The 17916-nt window shown below is 23.5% G+C and overlaps 1 protein-coding gene and 1 long non-coding RNA gene across 6 annotated transcripts in view; both read left to right on the plus strand.

The window, feature by feature from the left end:
• Positions 1–1728: 1728 nt before the first annotated feature.
• Positions 1729–2398, plus strand: LOC102654909. Its single transcript, XR_003306157.1, has 2 exons — positions 1729–1788; positions 2056–2398. It is a non-coding gene; the product is annotated as an uncharacterized LOC102654909 (long non-coding RNA).
• A 3077-nt stretch (positions 2399–5475) lies between these two features.
• LOC411772 (Y+L amino acid transporter 2) overlaps positions 5476–17916 on the plus strand; it is a 29766-nt gene continuing 17325 nt past the window's right edge. Inside the window, exons 1-5 of one of the 5 annotated variants that reach the window (XM_026445663.1) lie at positions 5476–5759; positions 5955–6120; positions 6761–7592; positions 12788–12888; positions 16799–17046. In XM_026445663.1, the coding sequence (XP_026301448.1) occupies positions 12864–12888; positions 16799–17046 (273 nt within the window). In that variant the 5' untranslated portion in view covers positions 5476–5759; positions 5955–6120; positions 6761–7592; positions 12788–12863. Of the gene's footprint in view, positions 5760–5948; positions 6121–6760; positions 7593–12787; positions 12889–16798; positions 17047–17916 lie in introns of those variants that run through there. The other 4 variants (XM_006560638.3, XM_026445664.1, XM_026445665.1 and 1 more) reach the window with 4 other exon arrangements.

Here is a 17916-nt window from a genome sequence, read left to right on the forward strand (position 1 = left end):
TATCATCCATCAGTTTTTTGCAGAAACAGACGTAAGTAATTCTATTTTTATAAAGAAATCATTAAACATATAGTATTTATTAAAAAGAATATTAAGATAGCATATGATATAATGTCAGAACTTTGAAATGTGCGATTTCCTATACATCATTAGCATGACGATACCATAAAGAAATATAATCTTTGTGTAGTGAAATTGATAACCAAATTTTTTTACATCTTTCATTAATAAATTATAATTCTTCAACAATGCTCATTATTCTTTGTCATGATATAATTTCTTTCAAGAGAATAACGGAAAGAATGAATTTGTCGATGAAGGATTTAACTTTTTCAATATTAGATATTTAATAACTATATGGAAATTAAATTGGAATAAAATATGAATTGAAATAGAAATCAAAGATTAAATTACAATAAAAATCAATATAAACAAAAAAAAATTTTTTTATTCTAATAAAATTTTTTTTATTTAATTATTTGAATATGGAGATTAAAATAAAATCCTTTCTCTCTTTCAATTGTTTTCTAATCCTCTTTATGAATATCATACGACAATTGCATAAAGATTTTGTTATTTCTTCATGATTTCTTTTCTTATGTTTTTTTAATTGGTAATTTTTTGATGTCGTTATTATAATACAGTTTTCCAATATTTATAATATTGGAATGGAAGATCTGTCTTATCTGAAGATACAATTTTCAGCGTAAATTCTGAAATTTTGTGCAAAAAAATTTATATAATATTATAAAAAATTTAATATAGGGTTTAAATTTTTTTATTTAAAAAATTCAAAACATTCAATATAAAATAAAAAGTAAAAGCATAGATTAATTAATTATATTATATTATAGATATATTATAAATACATATATACATAAATTAAGATATATTTATAGACTTTTTATTAAACAAAGATTTTTTCAAAACAGATCAATTTTACTTTAATCGATTGATTTTAATAAAATCAAACGATTTGAAACAATTCTCGATTTATCTTTTCGAATCGCAATAATCGATATCTCGAAAACCTATTGTAGATAGTATTATATTAAACGAATGATCAAGATGGAAGGATTGAAATAGAAATGTTATTTTTATGATTCGATAAGTATCAATGAATATAGAGAATAATTTAAATCGAGAATTTTTGTTTCTTCCCAGAGTAAAATTTCATTTACGATACAAATTACGATGGAAATACAAATTTTTGGCCTCACACAATGAAGATATATTTTTCGCTTCCAACTAACAATTTCATCCTACGTTATTCATTGAACAAAATATGAAATAAAATGGTTTGTTCACAATAGAATAAAATATTCTTATTAACATTATTATTTGATGAATTGTCTAGACAAGCTTTATTTAAATTGAAAAATTGGTGGTCAACAACAATTGACTATTTTACAAATTGTATAAACGTTTCTCGAAATCTATAGCTATTTGCCGTGTTAATTATACGCTTCATCAGCGGCAATTAAAATCACAATAATCATTATGAATAACAAATCTAGATATTTTATTTTTGTTGTTCAAAAATTCTAAAATTGCATTAAAATTGATTTTAAATTATTATAATTGATTTAAATTTTCTAAATATAACGAAATCAAATAAATTAAAGTAATTTTAATAATTCTAACCTAATAATTCTAATTTAGATCAAATAAATTAATTAAATTAGTTTAAAGTGAAGTTTTAATAAATTTTTTTTTTATTTCAGTGAGATTTATTGGAATATTTTTGGGAATTAAATTTGTATGACAGATTATAATTGAAATTATCAGGTAAACAATATAAATAAAAGATTAATGCTCTATTGAAATAAAGAATGCAAAGATAATTATTGTTAATTCGTTAAAAATTTATTGTGAAATTCAAGACAAAGAATTCTATTTTTTTGAGAATTTAAAAGAATACATTTATCACTATATTATTTTCATAATATATTTTCAAAATATCAATCTTCTTTAATTTTGTTTCCGAAATTAATAAATATAATAATTAGATAATTTATAAATAATAGAAATTATATATTTTCAAATTTTTTACAGAATTTATTCAAAGAATCACTTTTACTTTTTGATTACTCGAAGTTACATTTGCAACTTCTTAGGGATTTACAATTGAATAGGAGTAAAATTAAGATAGAAAGGAGCAATCTCGTTTCTCAACTAATTCAATGTCTTTCGCCCGTTTTACAACACTCAGTACTTGATAAATTGCATTAGAGGAATAAGTTCAGGTGATGGTAACATAGTACGCTTGTTTCTAGTAGTTGAATACGATCAAGAGGCAAAGTATCATTGGTGACGTAGATAGTGAGCTCAGAATGGCATATTGATTCTGTGACGTCATATACAACCTACGCAAGAAACATGCCATTAAATTCGCGGTATTTCTTCTTGTTCAATTTTTGTTAGTCTTTTTAAATGATAAATTCTCGTTAAAAAATTTATAATAATAGCAATAATAAAAAAAATATGACTTTCTTCAAACATTTTTTTCTGAAATTTTAATAAATTTGTGAGAAGATATTTTATAAATTTAGATTTTGTTAAAATTTGCAATAAAATTTAATAAAAATTAATAGAGAAATAATTTTTTAATTTTTATATGTTTGAATTAATTATTTATATTATGGTAGAAATTAGAATGGAATATAAAATTTTAAAAAAAGCTTCAACATTTTGTAATATAAAAATAAGTTTCATAGAAAATATTTAACTAATGAAAATTTAGTTATTTAACTAATGAATGTGTTATACGAAATTTTTATAATAATTACTAGTTTTTTAAAATAATCTTGCCATAGAACAATTTCAATTCAGAACTTATAAAACTAATTCATTAATTAGAAGTAATTTTATCATCAGTTACTATGATCTCTTACTATAATGAATTTTCAATTTCTTATTTTAAAGATTTTATCCAATGAAAAATTTAATTTTAGAATTTTATTACTACATTGTTAAAAATATTTTTTTTTTTTTTAGTTATTTAGTTTAATTAAATTCTTAAAGAAATTTATTCATGGTTTTATTATTCTATTTTATTTTTCCTTAAACTAGACAATATCTTATTATTTTTTCGCTTGATTTATTAATTAATTACAATATTTATCATTCGAATTGATTAAATATTCGAAAATTGTTTTAATTTTTATATTTATATAATTATTATATTTTTATTTTATTATTTTTTACATATATATAATTATAATTATAATTTGCAAAAATATAATAGCCTAATATTATGAAATATAATTAATATTAACTTTTCAGGTGAAAAAGAAAATAGCTTATAATAAAAAAAATATATAACGAATGATATTGTTTTGATTCTAAAATGGAAAAAAGATAAACTTTTGTAGAGGATTAATAAATCCAAGAGATCGAAATTATTTAGAAGAGAATGAATCTTCACCGCAAAGAAAATTTGATCAAAGATCATTAATCCTTATATGACGTACAGACGATATATCTGTAAGTTGCATAATCTTGTTCCTTCAATTACACTTAGTAATCCTCTCATGCTTGTCGTTAATGAAATCGTATATTTACCAAAGGAACAATGGTTGAGTATCTGAAAGTTAGCTTTATAGTAATTATATTATATAGTTATTAGATATATAATGTATTTTGCATAAGATTTTATAAGATTTAAACTATTAAACATAAATATATGTAAAACTAATACATGTGAAAAAAATATACTTACACATTGATTTATTTATTAAATTTTATTTGAAAGTATAAAGTATTAAAATTTCTAAAAAAATTCTGTATATGGATTTCAAAATAATTTTTACAAGAACAAAAAATTATTAGTCTTTCAATTTTAAGAAACATAAATTAATTAAGATAATGATTCTATAAAAGATTTTATAAAAGATAGACAATAATGCCTTTGAAAAATATAAATATCTTAAGATACAATTTTTAAATTTTATTTAATCTATTTAAAATTATATATTGAACATAGAATTGAATAAATTGAAAAGAATAATTGTCACATTAAAAGGATAATTATTAAATTCATTAATTCATTAATAGGAGAAACACTTCAAGACACAAATTTCGATAAAACAATAAAACAAACAAAAAAACAAAATAAAGAATAAAACTCAAGGTTGCACGTGTGTTCAGTTAGAGCGCGAAAACTTGTCGAGGGCACAAAAGATCCAGCAGCTGGATCTATTCTAAGGACTTCAGAAGTTAGACAAAGCAAGAGGAACCTTGTCTAAAGGGGTGCAAGATTGTCTGGTATAGAAATACGATGAATTACTCCCTTGAAAATCCCTTCCAGTTTGAACCAGGTGCCTCTTTTGTACGATGTTCTCTTGTCATAGAATTGTCAATTAACTATTCTACGTGACGCAGTTTTCATCATGAAACATTAATAATCATAAAAGAAAAATCTAGTTTACGGAAGTCAGGAAGTTTTTATATAATTCTTTTCCTATAATATATTAATGCATAATAAATATTGTTTAATTTTAAGATAAATTCAATATCAATATAATTTGTTTTTATATAATTCGCAATTTTATCATTTCTTCAATTTTAGTTCTAAAATCTGTTTTTGTGTTTTGGCACAGTTATTAAAAAAATTATCAAAGCAATGAAGAGAATGAGAAAGAAAAACGAGAGGAAAAAATTTTATAAGCTTTTTGAATAGAATAATATAAAAATGGAAACAATATCGTAATATTTTATGATTTTGAAATGATAATGAAGTATGATTTTAAAAATATTTACATTTATAAATAAGAATTTCAATTCAATACTTTTTTTACAATCTATTCTATGCACATGTTAATTAGCACCAATAAAATTATGATGAATCAATCGTGATTCATATTATTTCTGCAATTAATATTAATTGAACGATATTTCCAGGGATGACAGTTTGAGTACATATAGTAGAGGAAAAGAAGAAACACGAGTTTGTAAGAAAAATCTTGGGAAAGCACGTCTTGCTTCATAACGATGACGGGTGCTTCCCTCTCTTTTTCAAGGAAATCATTATCCTAGATTGCATTAATATTGTTTCATCTATTATTTTCTCTCTCTGTCTCAAAGTAAATGAAACTGATTCGCAGATTGTCACGATTCTAAAACATTCAGATATTTGTAAAATCATTCATAAAAATTTTTCATTTCGACTCATCGTTGAATATTAAATCACATGTATTCTATTAAAGTAAGTTAAAATATTCATTAGATATATTATTATTTCTAGCTAATATATATATATATATAGCAATTTAATAAATGAAAATCATTTACTTATCATAAATAATTAAATTAAAATAATGAAATTAATAAGTAACAAATTTATTTATTGCTTAATATGTATACATATAATTATTTCACAAATATTGAAGAGAATAATTGGAAAATCATAATAATAATAATATCGAAACAAAAATACAAAAAAATTCTTATTATAACAATTTTAATCAGAAATCTGGATCAAGAAACTGTAATTCATGATCTATCAATGGAGAACGTTTAAAGTTGATTATCGAAATTTTATAAACCTGACACGTTCAATGACGCAGTTTAATTACATGACAAGCAAAAACAGGATTGCTCGACCACGACAAAGCGTAATTTGATTACTCGTCGGTGGATGGAACGCTGATGCCATTGGTCGATGCAATTTCGATCGATCTTCGATTTTTCATCCCGCAAACAGCATTACATCTTCCAAAATATAATTACTTTTATCACTTATGATATTCGAAGAAAAGGTAATAGCAATTAAATAATATTTGAAATTTACTTAACGTTTTTTATTATATGAATCGCTCTCTATAATTAACCATATTGATATATATTTGCCGAATAAATTTTAAATTTAAATAAAAAAAAACATAGTAATTATGACGCATGAATTAACAGACAGCATTATCTTGTAAATTATTGCCTACTGTATCTGACATAAGGTATTTTACGAGCGGTTGAGAATGTAAATTTACCACATGCTCGCACGTGAGCATATACCACGGTTAATAGTCGATAAAGCGGTCGATACTGATTGGCGTGGTATCGTGCAGGTGTACCACTTTTACGTACCACATAATAGACGTGTGAAGCATTGAAGTTCGACTGGTAAGCCTCTGGAGCACGTATTCTGGTATATCAATGTGTTTATTTGATTTTAATGATATAAGATTTTTTTTCATTTCAATATATATATTTTTCATTTCAATATATATATATATAATATTAGTTGAAAATAAATTTTATATAATTTTATAAAATACATAGCTGATGTCTGAGATCTTAAAAATTATAGAACATGGTCATATTGAATAGTTTTCTATAATTGTAATTTAAATTAATAAAATTATATATAACATGGATATTTGTTTAAAAGTCATACATATATAAATTTTAATCATAATATATATGAATTCTTATCATTCTTAATGTGACATAAGCAAAAAATTATACTGATGAGTTAATATTAACGCTTATTAAAAATGAATGATTTATGTATTAAGTGATAGCAACAGTAAATAGTTTTTTCTTGAATATTTAAATATTTAATTTTTTATTCATATATATGTACGTCATGTATATAGCGTCAATTCAATATTAGAATTAAAATATATTTTTATTTTAATGTGTTTTCAATTTCAATTTCTATAAATTTTAATTCAATTTTTTAAAATCTAATAAATTATTTCTTAATTCAATAATCTACTGAATCTTCAATATAATACTAATTCAGTTTATTTTATTTCAGATAATTACTATAAATCAGGCTGCAAAAGTTTTATTTTCCAAGCAAACGATTTTCAAGTTTTTCAGAAGAAAAACTCATTCATCAGTAAAGGACTAGTAACATTTGAACCCTTCGCACTGGACTACTATTCAATCAATATTCATATAACATATAATAACCATTTACCATTCATTTTAAACGCAAAAGACGTCGCCAGTTACTTGCCGCGAAATCGTCTTCGGCAACATTCAAGATAATAATTGTCAGAAAGGAACGACCGATAGATAGACTGGTCGATAGAGCTTAGGGTGGCATAGCGTGGTTCATACTCGTGTTCCGTGTACACATGAAGCTGCGATACACGCGCCATACGCGAGCACACAGAACCACTATGGGGAAAGAGAGACAGAAAAAGAGAGGCAGAGAGAGAGAAAGGGAGAGGGCAGACGACATGCGCCGGCCCTCGTTGCTGTATGTTATAATGTTCGAAGCCCACGAACAGAACGAACGTTGGACGACAGTCATTCAGAGCTCGACCAGTGTGCCGTACGTTTCGTGGCTCCTCTCATCCTCGTCGTGCTACATCGTGTTCGTTCACATCCGCCCTCGGTTCCCGGCATCGACGATTAGATTACCTGAGAGTCGTCAATTAACCAGAACAGGAACTAAAAATATAGGAAAGAACGATGCTCTGAATGTGATCATCTCGTTCACACCGGACATTTATTTTTCCCGATGATTTTTCTCTATGACGCGCCAATAGAAGATAGACATTAGTGACCAGTGATATTTGGAAACACATAGACATCTTCAAGGGGTTAAATAGTTTCCTCCGAATACATCTGAATATTCGGTAAGTAATTTTCAATAAATTTTTATTGTTGATGTTTAATATATATATGGAGAGTTGTACAAACGTGATGAATATTGAATGAAAACTCAGAAATTCAATGCGAATCACTGTAAATATATAAAAGTTGAGTAATCGTTGAGTAATCTCGTTAGATTAGTCGATAATGTTACGAACTGTATTATGCAAGTTGTGTTATGGCTACTGACGCCATTGAGGAGTCAAGAAATAATATATTATTTCTTAAGAAAATTAATGAAATTGAAGAGTTTATTGACTGGAATCTTTTGAGTTTTTTTCAAAAATAACTTATCAATGTTCTTTTATAAAATATTACGACAGTTTCTGTGATTAATGTAAAAGCTATGATGGAAAACATTCGGATATAGTGGTCGGTTGAATGAAAACAACCCTCTTTGCAGAGATGTCGCTAGTTCTTTGGCAATGATCCCTTTTTTTTTCGCTGAATCGCAAGATCCTTTGTTTGACGTCAGATTCTGTGGCGTGATAAGAACGTAGGATGAAAACTGGGTTCGGAAAACCCGGTCGGCGACCCACGTGGTCTATTGATTTTTTCGCCCGCCACGCCGCTACATTCACGCTAGTGGAAACTGGCCTTTTCTTCCATCATCGGTTAGCGCACTCTATAAATATTGTATTAATTTTCTTTTTTCATATTACGTATAATTCTTTTATAAAAATCAAATTTATAATATTTCTTGAACTTAATTTATATAATTTATTCAAATATTTATTTTAAAATTATTTATATATTTTTAATAATAATTTTAATAAGTATTTTGTATATAAATTATCAAATATCAGACCACAAGATTAACAACTTTTCATCCAGGTATATATCTTATAGTAATCGTATAGCATCATTTCGTTTATATTTTAATACTAGCTATATATTATTTATTTTTTATTAAAAATTTTTTTTACTTATTTTTTCTTTTTAATATTTTCTTATTCAAATTATGCGCTATTATTTGGCCCACGTTTCATTTCTCGCAGACGTGACAAAAATATAAATTATTTTCTCCAAAATGGTATATCAAGAAATTTTTTCATCTACAACTGATTATTTAAAGATTTCATTGAAAATAATACTATTTTTCATATACATAGTTATTATATTATACGTCTGAATTATAATTTTAATAATTATAATAATTAATAATAATATAATAATAATATATAATAATTAATATTCAATAATAATTAACGTGTAATATTAACTTATATGTAATTATAACATATAAGTTATATGTAATTATATAATTATATAAATAATCATGATTTTTTATTAATAGCTGTTTGAGCTTTATATGCTGTGTTATTTTCATTATAGAATATCGTTTCAAATTCATTCAACTTTCATTTTGAAGCTTTTGTTCACGATCGTAATTAATAATTTACAAAAGATAGCGATAAATGTCCGTTGTTAATTATAAAAATTAGATTTTCGAGCTAAATATATTATCAAGCGATCGTGTTGGGTGATATAATATTACAAAATACTCCTCGTCCCTTATCACAACAATCGACCTGCAAACGGATCGATAACACATCCCCAATGTGATTCGAACACGTTTAGTTACCATTTCTGACAGGTACCTATGTAGGGTCGATGGTAAACATACAATCTGATACCTGAGATCTCTTAATCATAGGTTTACAAATATTATCTATACAAATTTTGAAATTTTAAAAGAATGTACTAACTTGAACAAAATAAAATATTATAAATTAAAGAATACAAAAATGATAAAATTTCCACATTTATTATATTAAAATATAGATTGTTTACTTAAAAGAAATATTAAAATTTAGAAATAAAATTTAAAATAAATTATCTGATATAATATTTATTAATGTTTATTCATATCTGATATATTAAAAGATTACAGATTATATAAAAATAGTAATGAATTAAACTTAAACTTGATAAATTTAAAAAAATAAAAAATTAATGACAAGTATATTAATGATTATCATTAATCATAATAATAAATTGATAAATTTCATAATCCATATCAATCAGTTTTGATATTTCATAGATTTTTCTGTTATGTTTATATATTCCGTATTGACTTTGGTTTCAAATGTTGAATGCTTGGAAAGGAACGGAATTTTTTTAATAATAATTATCGTGTCGCGCAAAGGGATTGATATGATGTAGTTATCTCTTAGTAGTTAACTTTTTTAAAGACATTCCCGTTACACGGAATAACAGGGTTATGGTTGTCGGTATAAGATCAATAAAAACTGACGTAATATTCTACGAAAGTTTCAAGAATCTCCAAACTCGTTGGAGATTCTTTTCGAATGCACGTGCATGATGATACTATTCTGACTTGAGCGGGACGTTTTTTTTATTTGCTTCTCAAATTTTTAATTCTTTATAATAAAACAATATTAATTCAAAATAATAATTAAAAATTTCTTTAAAATTTAAATCTATCATCTACCTATTATTATTTAATAGATTAAAATAGAAATCTATTTATAAAACTTCATTTCATTTTATAAAAAATATTTCATAATTATATTTCAAGATTATTTCTTTCATCTCTATCTATATTAATATCTTGTTAATATCTTTATCATATAAAATTATTTGTTATATAAGTCATATATAAGTCAAATATTCAAATTTTCAATAAAAATAAAAATTTGATTTAAAAAGATATATAAAAAACTTCATTTATTTATTTATCTATAAAAGATTAAAAATGTTTTTGTATATTTTTTCATTCATTACATTACATTTTATCATTATACATATATTAACTTGTAAATATAAATTTATCAAAAAAATATTTTCATAATTTCATGTTGAGTCATTTAAATATAAAATATAGTAATTAATTTTGTTTTTTTATTTCTTATCAAAACATGAAGGTCACTTTAAATTTCATAATTATATATATTAAATATGTGATATTATATGTTTTGAAAAAATAATAAATTTCGAGTAAAAAATTATAGCAACAAAATATTACTCATAGTTTTAGAATCCCTTTTAATATAACTAATATAAAATTGTTATATATTATTATATTATATATTGTATGATAAACATTGAAATCGATGAATATATAAAAAAAATAATTTCTAGATCGATTATGGACAAATTCGAAACAAATTTTTCATCCATATATACAGCCGAATAGAGAGCATCAAATGTGTAATACAATTGACTGTTATGTGTATATATCAATGTGTATATATATGTGTAGTTCAACGACAGGCTTGAAGCAGTACAAGTGTCAGACTGTTAGAAGGTTGAATTAAAAGGGATACTTGTGAGTTTCTTTTCATTAGGGGCTAGAAAATAAAATTATGAAATCAATTTCTGATGATTGATATTTTAGTATGTTTAAAAATGGCACGTTAATTTTTAAAAAATCAAAAAAAAAATAAAGTAAATAATTCCCTATCTTAAAATAAAATATTCTTGAAAATTTTTAGATTTATTAGCTATGTGTGAATTAAATTTTCTTATAACATAAGAAAATTTCTATAATAGTAGTAATTATCATATAATTGTATAAGAATACTGTGTATGCTTAATCCTGTGAAAGAAACACAGTTTTAATTATTTTGAATAAACATTTAATATAATATATAGATAAACACATAATATATATGGCATCGTTTATCAAGAGCAGTATCACCTGTATCTTCTCACGAGATTTCTTAAGACATGCAGATACAAGACACAATACAATTATGTAATTAACTTATTCAAGATTTTTAATCATCTCTTTCTTTTCCTTATTTGTATTCGTAGAAGCAATCATCAAATGATAAAAACAATACAAGAAATGCACAAACAATAAAAGAAATTCTAATAATAACGTCATTTCAAGATAAAATATATAATTATTAAGAATAATCGTAAGCTTTAAGCAATTTTCATTTGTTGTGATTTGTTTTTATACTATAAATATCCTAAAGGATATCGATTACGTTATAACTTTATGATTCAACAAGTAGTTGACACTTGTTCCAATACAAACAAGCTATTTATCTATATTTACATACATTGACAGATAAAGCAGCAAAATACATATACGAGGAAGAAAAAAGTAAATATAGAGAGAAAGTTCAAAGTGAAATTTTTTATATCTTTCTGGATTTTATGATATGGGATTTTTTATATCTTGTTATTAAAGTAAAGTATTATATATTATTGAATATTTAATGGTATAATCATTATTAGTAAATCATTGTTTTTTAATATGATGTTTTCAATTCACTACTGACCGAAATTTAATATAATTCTCAAATCGATTTGTTTCTTTTTATGATTTATTACATAACATAATTTGACACTTAATTCTAACCGTACTCAGTTTTAGAAATATATACACATAATATTTACACTAGATTATTGAATATTGTCTAAATTATCCTAATTAATTATAACAATTCATTTGTAATTTTTCATTATAAAATATTTAATCATTATATCATAAACTACAATTATGTAATTCTCAATATCAATGATTATAATTTTTTTATAATAAATATAACTGATTACATAATAAATTGTTTAATTAGTTATATAATTATATTTAATCAATTATAATCATTGATATTATATTATAATTTATTATAAAGTCTCTATGACATGACTTTTATGCACTTTATTATTAATAATTACTTTGAAAATTTCACATTACGAACTTATCGATTACATTTCGATACGATATTTCGATATTTTAATATAGAAATTATTCTATATTATCATCGATATCAAAAATATCGATGTAACTATTTTCAATGTAATTAACAAAGTGACACACAAAATAATACATCGTTATAACAAATTCTTAAACTTTTCTTTTTAATTGATAAACTATTGATGAATCAATGTAGAAAATTTTAAAAAATAAAAAACTGTAAGTCGATAAATCGATTCTTTTTGTGGTTAGGTTATGAATTGCGCGTTGCGGTCATATAGATGCAATTACAATTCGCCTTTCGATCGTCCGTGTAAATGGCGAGCGCAGCAGGATCGACTATCGATTCCAACCATTTCCTTGTCGATAGTACATACGATATCTTCTCATATACGCGTTATCTTATTATTCGTTTCTTTTCCATCCCGCTTTGCTGACGATTTACGTTGATCTTGCCTATTTCATTCAATCACGTGTGTATATTTCTCGTTTATTGACCCATAGTGTAAAGGTCGGTTTCCATCAGCTCGTCCATGCATATCCAATAAGAAAGGATTTTGTGGATCAACAGAGAAGCAAGATGCGAAACACATATGGAACCTTTGGTATGTCAAATGGATTAATTTCGTATTTTATCGATAGTTTTTGCTCTTTATTATTTAAAGTAAAAATGAAACAAATCAGTACCAGAGGTTATGTTTGGATTAACACTAATTTAAAAATTTGTAAATTAGAATTCATTTTGTTATATTTCTTTTTGTGATTGTGAAATTTCATAATATTAGAAAAAGATTCTAATTTAGATTAATAAAATTATTTATCTGTTTAAAATTATTTTCTTCGTTAATGATTAACATATTTCTTTTCGTGACTATTTGTCAAGAGACAGAAATTTTTTTTCGAGACTTGTGATTGATTGACTTGCATAGCGTCATTGTCAGCAGGAGAATTAATGTGATTTACCGATGAAATCTGTGATAGAACGTAAATATCTTAGTTATTTATGTATAAAAATGACAACATGTGTTGATTTCGATGTTTTTCTTCGTCTTGTTTTTCCCCCCTTATCGATATTTATATATTTTTTGCTCATACATACATATTTTTACATAGCTTATAAAGAAAATTTAGTAACTATAGTTATTAATCAGAATTCAATTCAAAAGATTAAAATTGATTTTTATAAAAAAGTTTCTTACAATTGTTTAATTAAAAATTTAATATTCAATCATTTTGAAAAATTAAAATAAATCATAAAGAACATCATAAAATGCAAATGAAAAAAAGAAAAAGTGAGATAAAATTAATTTTTACTGAAATATTACTTACATTATTTATAATTACAAAGATAATTAGGAAATTCGTAATACAGTTAAATTGCTAATTTAAAAATGATAAATAGCGCGGGTTAAGCAGATACCGGGTTAAGAACTGGTTTGTTACCTTCGTCGAGGTAATAGAAAGGTGTGTATCGACGTTCGCGAACGCGATTGGTCGATCGATATCGATTCGAGAATAAAATTAATATATGAGAAGCGTTCAGTTTTTATAATTTAAGTATATTGCATAGTATTTTGTCTACTTTAAATAATATTAGTCAAAAAATATATATTGATCAATGTATATTTATAATTGAATCTTGGATGTAATTCGATAAAGGTGAGATATATGAAAATAAATTAATCAATCAATAAATTTAAACGTACATTTTTCTCAATCAACGAATTTAACGTTCGTTTTCATTTTTAATTTTATTATTGTAAGAAATGATGTGCGAGATTAAATTTGTATAATGTAAATAATTTTTGGATTTGTTAAGAAATTTTAATTTTCTGTTTCATAAATGAAAAAAATGTTACAATTTTCTCTAAAATTAAAATGATATTATGGAATTATAGAAAATTGACATTTATGATTCTTCAATAGTACAAATAGCGTGATATTTAATTTAATTTTGGGATAATGTTTATGTATGTTGTTGTTGTATGTTCTATAATATGTTGTATAATATAAAAGTTTGATATTATAAATAATTTTATTTCATTTTAGTAATTATATTTATTCTTTGGCTTTTTTTAGATGAAGAAGATGAAAACATATTTATTAGAGGTTGCCAGAAATTTTTTACATATATGATCATGCTAATTAAAAATTGCACAATTGTGTTACGAAGTATAATATGATAATTACATATATAATAAATGATATATATTGAATATAATACCAAATAGTACCAAATATTAGATTGAAAAAAAATTCATTTTTTTCAATTACATAAAAAAAAAATTATTTAAAATAAAAATGATATCGAAGAAAATTTTAAAAAATTCAATAAAATATATTTCCATCATCATCCAGAATCATAAAGTTTGTATAATCTTTCAATTAATATTAAATATTCCGGAAATTTTTGGAATTTAGCTCATAAATGATATTATAAAAATCAACCAGATGATAGAAAGGTATGTGTTAACGTTCATAGATATCATTGGCTAATTCCATATTCGCGAAGGAGTGTTTCTATTACAAAAAAAAAAAAAGAAAAAAAAAAAAAAATAATTATGACATGATCAGCTGGCAAAAGTCACGTTTTATGTGCTGTTCGCTGAGAAACTGATCCTGTTTGATAACAATCTATTCATGCCTGTAATTGATTAATCATGCAAATACAATATTTTAATATTGGTATATTTTATTTAAAATTATAATTTTTACAAGTGGAATTTTTTTTAAATTATCATTGTAAAATATTCAATTTTCTCTTCTTATAATTATATTAAAGAAAAAAAAATATATCATAAATCAAATATATTAAATAAAAGTAAAAAATACAATATGTAAATAAGATTTTTAAAAAAAATATTATAAAAATAAATAAATGATACATTGAATAGATCATGGATAAGGAAAAAAATAAAAATATTTTTTTTATTTAGATTAGTTTCATTTAGATTATTTTTGAATACATTTCCTTAAAAAAATGTTTAAATAGAACTGTAACTACATTGAAAAATTTCTCAAATTTTAAATTTTAATTTTGTTGAATTTTAATATTGTTTACTAATTAATTTTATTCCATTTGTGAAAATTTAAATTTAAAAAATAAGAAAAAACAATATTTCATATGCACTAAGTTAGATAAATTTCAATAAAATAATCAATTAAATAAGTATAATGACAGGAAAAATTAATTTATTTTTTATTGTTTCAGTTAACATTTCCTGTTAATTAAAACAATTATTGATGGCATTTATTTATTTCTAACTAATTTGTATCTCAGAAAACATAATTAACTTATGTTATTATTATAATAACATTGAAAAAAGCAACACATTGAAAATGAAAAAGTTTATGAATCAATATATATTGTATAATATATATTGCATAATAAATATATATAATATATATATATATATATATATATATATATATATATATAAATTTTAAAAAGATATTTCAAAATATTTATCAAATAAAATTAATAAAATTAATAAAACTATGTGATATATTTTCTATTCAAAAGATAAAGAAGTTATTCATTTATTTATATATTTTTTCTTCTAGCTGATAAGTATCTTTTCACGTGGAAAGTCGAAAAGATGAATTGGTTATTTGGATTACAAAGTAAAAGCCACAGTAACTTACTTCGTATCAAATGCATTATTCAGAGCAAAGAAAATAAAACTGGATGGAAATTCTAGTGGCAACTAGAGTAGCAATGAGTTGAGATTTTTCCAATTCTTTTTCTTCATGCTTTTTATCTAATGAATTGGGAATAAAAATTCACTCTCTTGGTTACGATATTTCACGGTTACGATGCTTGTTTCACATTATCAAATTTGATCAACAGGTGTTTTTTTTTATTTCAAGAGAATGGTTGATAAAAATAGAGAAACAGTTGGAATTTTTCTTTCATTGAATGATCGAAATTCGAATAGGATAGATGATATAATAGAATATAGAAGTTTTACATAGAATTTTTTTATAGTTTTTCAATATTTTAATGATATTAATAATAAACCTTCAAAAAAGTTAGAAAAGACTTTAAAGTTTTTTATTGCATTATTTTTATTTTTATAATTATTTATAAATTTGTATAATGAAATTTTTTGGCTTATTTATATTTAAATTGATGTTATATTATAATTATAATAAGAATACAATCTTATAAATAAAATTATAAATTCTGTTCTTTTTAGTTAAAAAAAACATCTTCTTATCTATTATTTTCTTAATTTCTATATTGTAATATTTAAAGTTTTATATATTTTTTGCCTAATAAGCAAAATTGGAAAGCTCATATGAATTTTTAGAGATTTAGAAATGATCTTATTTAATAAATAATTAAGAATAAGAAAAAAAAATGGATAAAACTTTGAATTTCTTGAACATTTAATCATACAAATGCATAGAAATACAATTAAAAAATTTTAATCAACGAAGAAAGAATTATATATGCATAAAATTTCCATAAAAATAAAATAAATTAACCCTTTATTGGTTCCTTATTTGCAGGAAGGATGTCGAAATCGGGAAGTATCAAGGATGGCGAGAAAGGGCCATACGACCCGGTTCCAAGTACAGACAAAGGCAACGATGAGATCAAGCTCGAGGCAAAAATGTCTTTGTTGAATGGAATCACCGTGATCGTCGGCTCCATTATTGGTTCTGGCATATTCGTTAGCCCAACTGGTGTTCTCAAGTACACGGGAAGCGTGAACGCGAGTCTTTTGGTGTGGACAGCTTCCGGTATTTTCTCCACGGTGCGTTCTACCATTCCTCTCTTTCCAATCGATAGCTCGCTTCTCAAGAATTCTTCACTTTATAGATGGAATAAAAGAAGATTAAGAACTTCTCTAAAAACTACTATTTGAAATTTAAATCTTGGATTTTCTTTGAAAGAAAATTGGAAATATAAAATATGGAGAAAAAAATATATTGGAAATTAAATCTTGGATATATGGATTGAAAGAAGCTTTGAATTTTAAAGAGATTGAAACAACAACGCTTGTTTTTTGAGCTTCTGAGCTTTTTAAACTTTTTTTATAAGTAATTTTTTATATTATATTTCAATTTAATTTTATTCTGAAATTATGGATTTATTTTTGACAGAATAATTAGAATGATGATTTTATTCTGTTATTTTTGATTTTCCTATAAGTGAAATTGTGAAAAGAATTTTTTAAAATTATTTTTAACATATTTAAAATTTTTAAATCTGTTAATATATTTTTATATTATTTAATATTTTAACCATTTAAGTCACATTTTATAGATTAATTATGAGATGTTTGAAAATAAATAATATTTTGAGATTGAAATACTATATTGAATTATCTTAATCATCTTTTAATTAATCATCTAAGATCATAGTTCTATATATTTTAGTTTATTCCAGAAGAAATTTAATTGATATGTTAATGGATTGATCATGACTTAGAGATGAAGTTTTTACATATTTATGATAAATTATAATATTGATTCTGATATATTAAAAATAAAATGATGATAAAAAAAAGTGAAAGACATTGAAGATTCAGTTCAATAACATCATAAAATAACTCACTCTTTCAATAGAATCTTTTTTACAAACATTCACTTTCTCTTTCTACTTTTAACTTCCTATAATTTAA

Source organism: Apis mellifera, linkage group LG15 (genome assembly GCF_003254395.2).
Source record: "Apis mellifera strain DH4 linkage group LG15, Amel_HAv3.1, whole genome shotgun sequence".
Classification (NCBI taxonomy): Eukaryota; Metazoa; Arthropoda; class Insecta; order Hymenoptera; family Apidae; genus Apis; species Apis mellifera.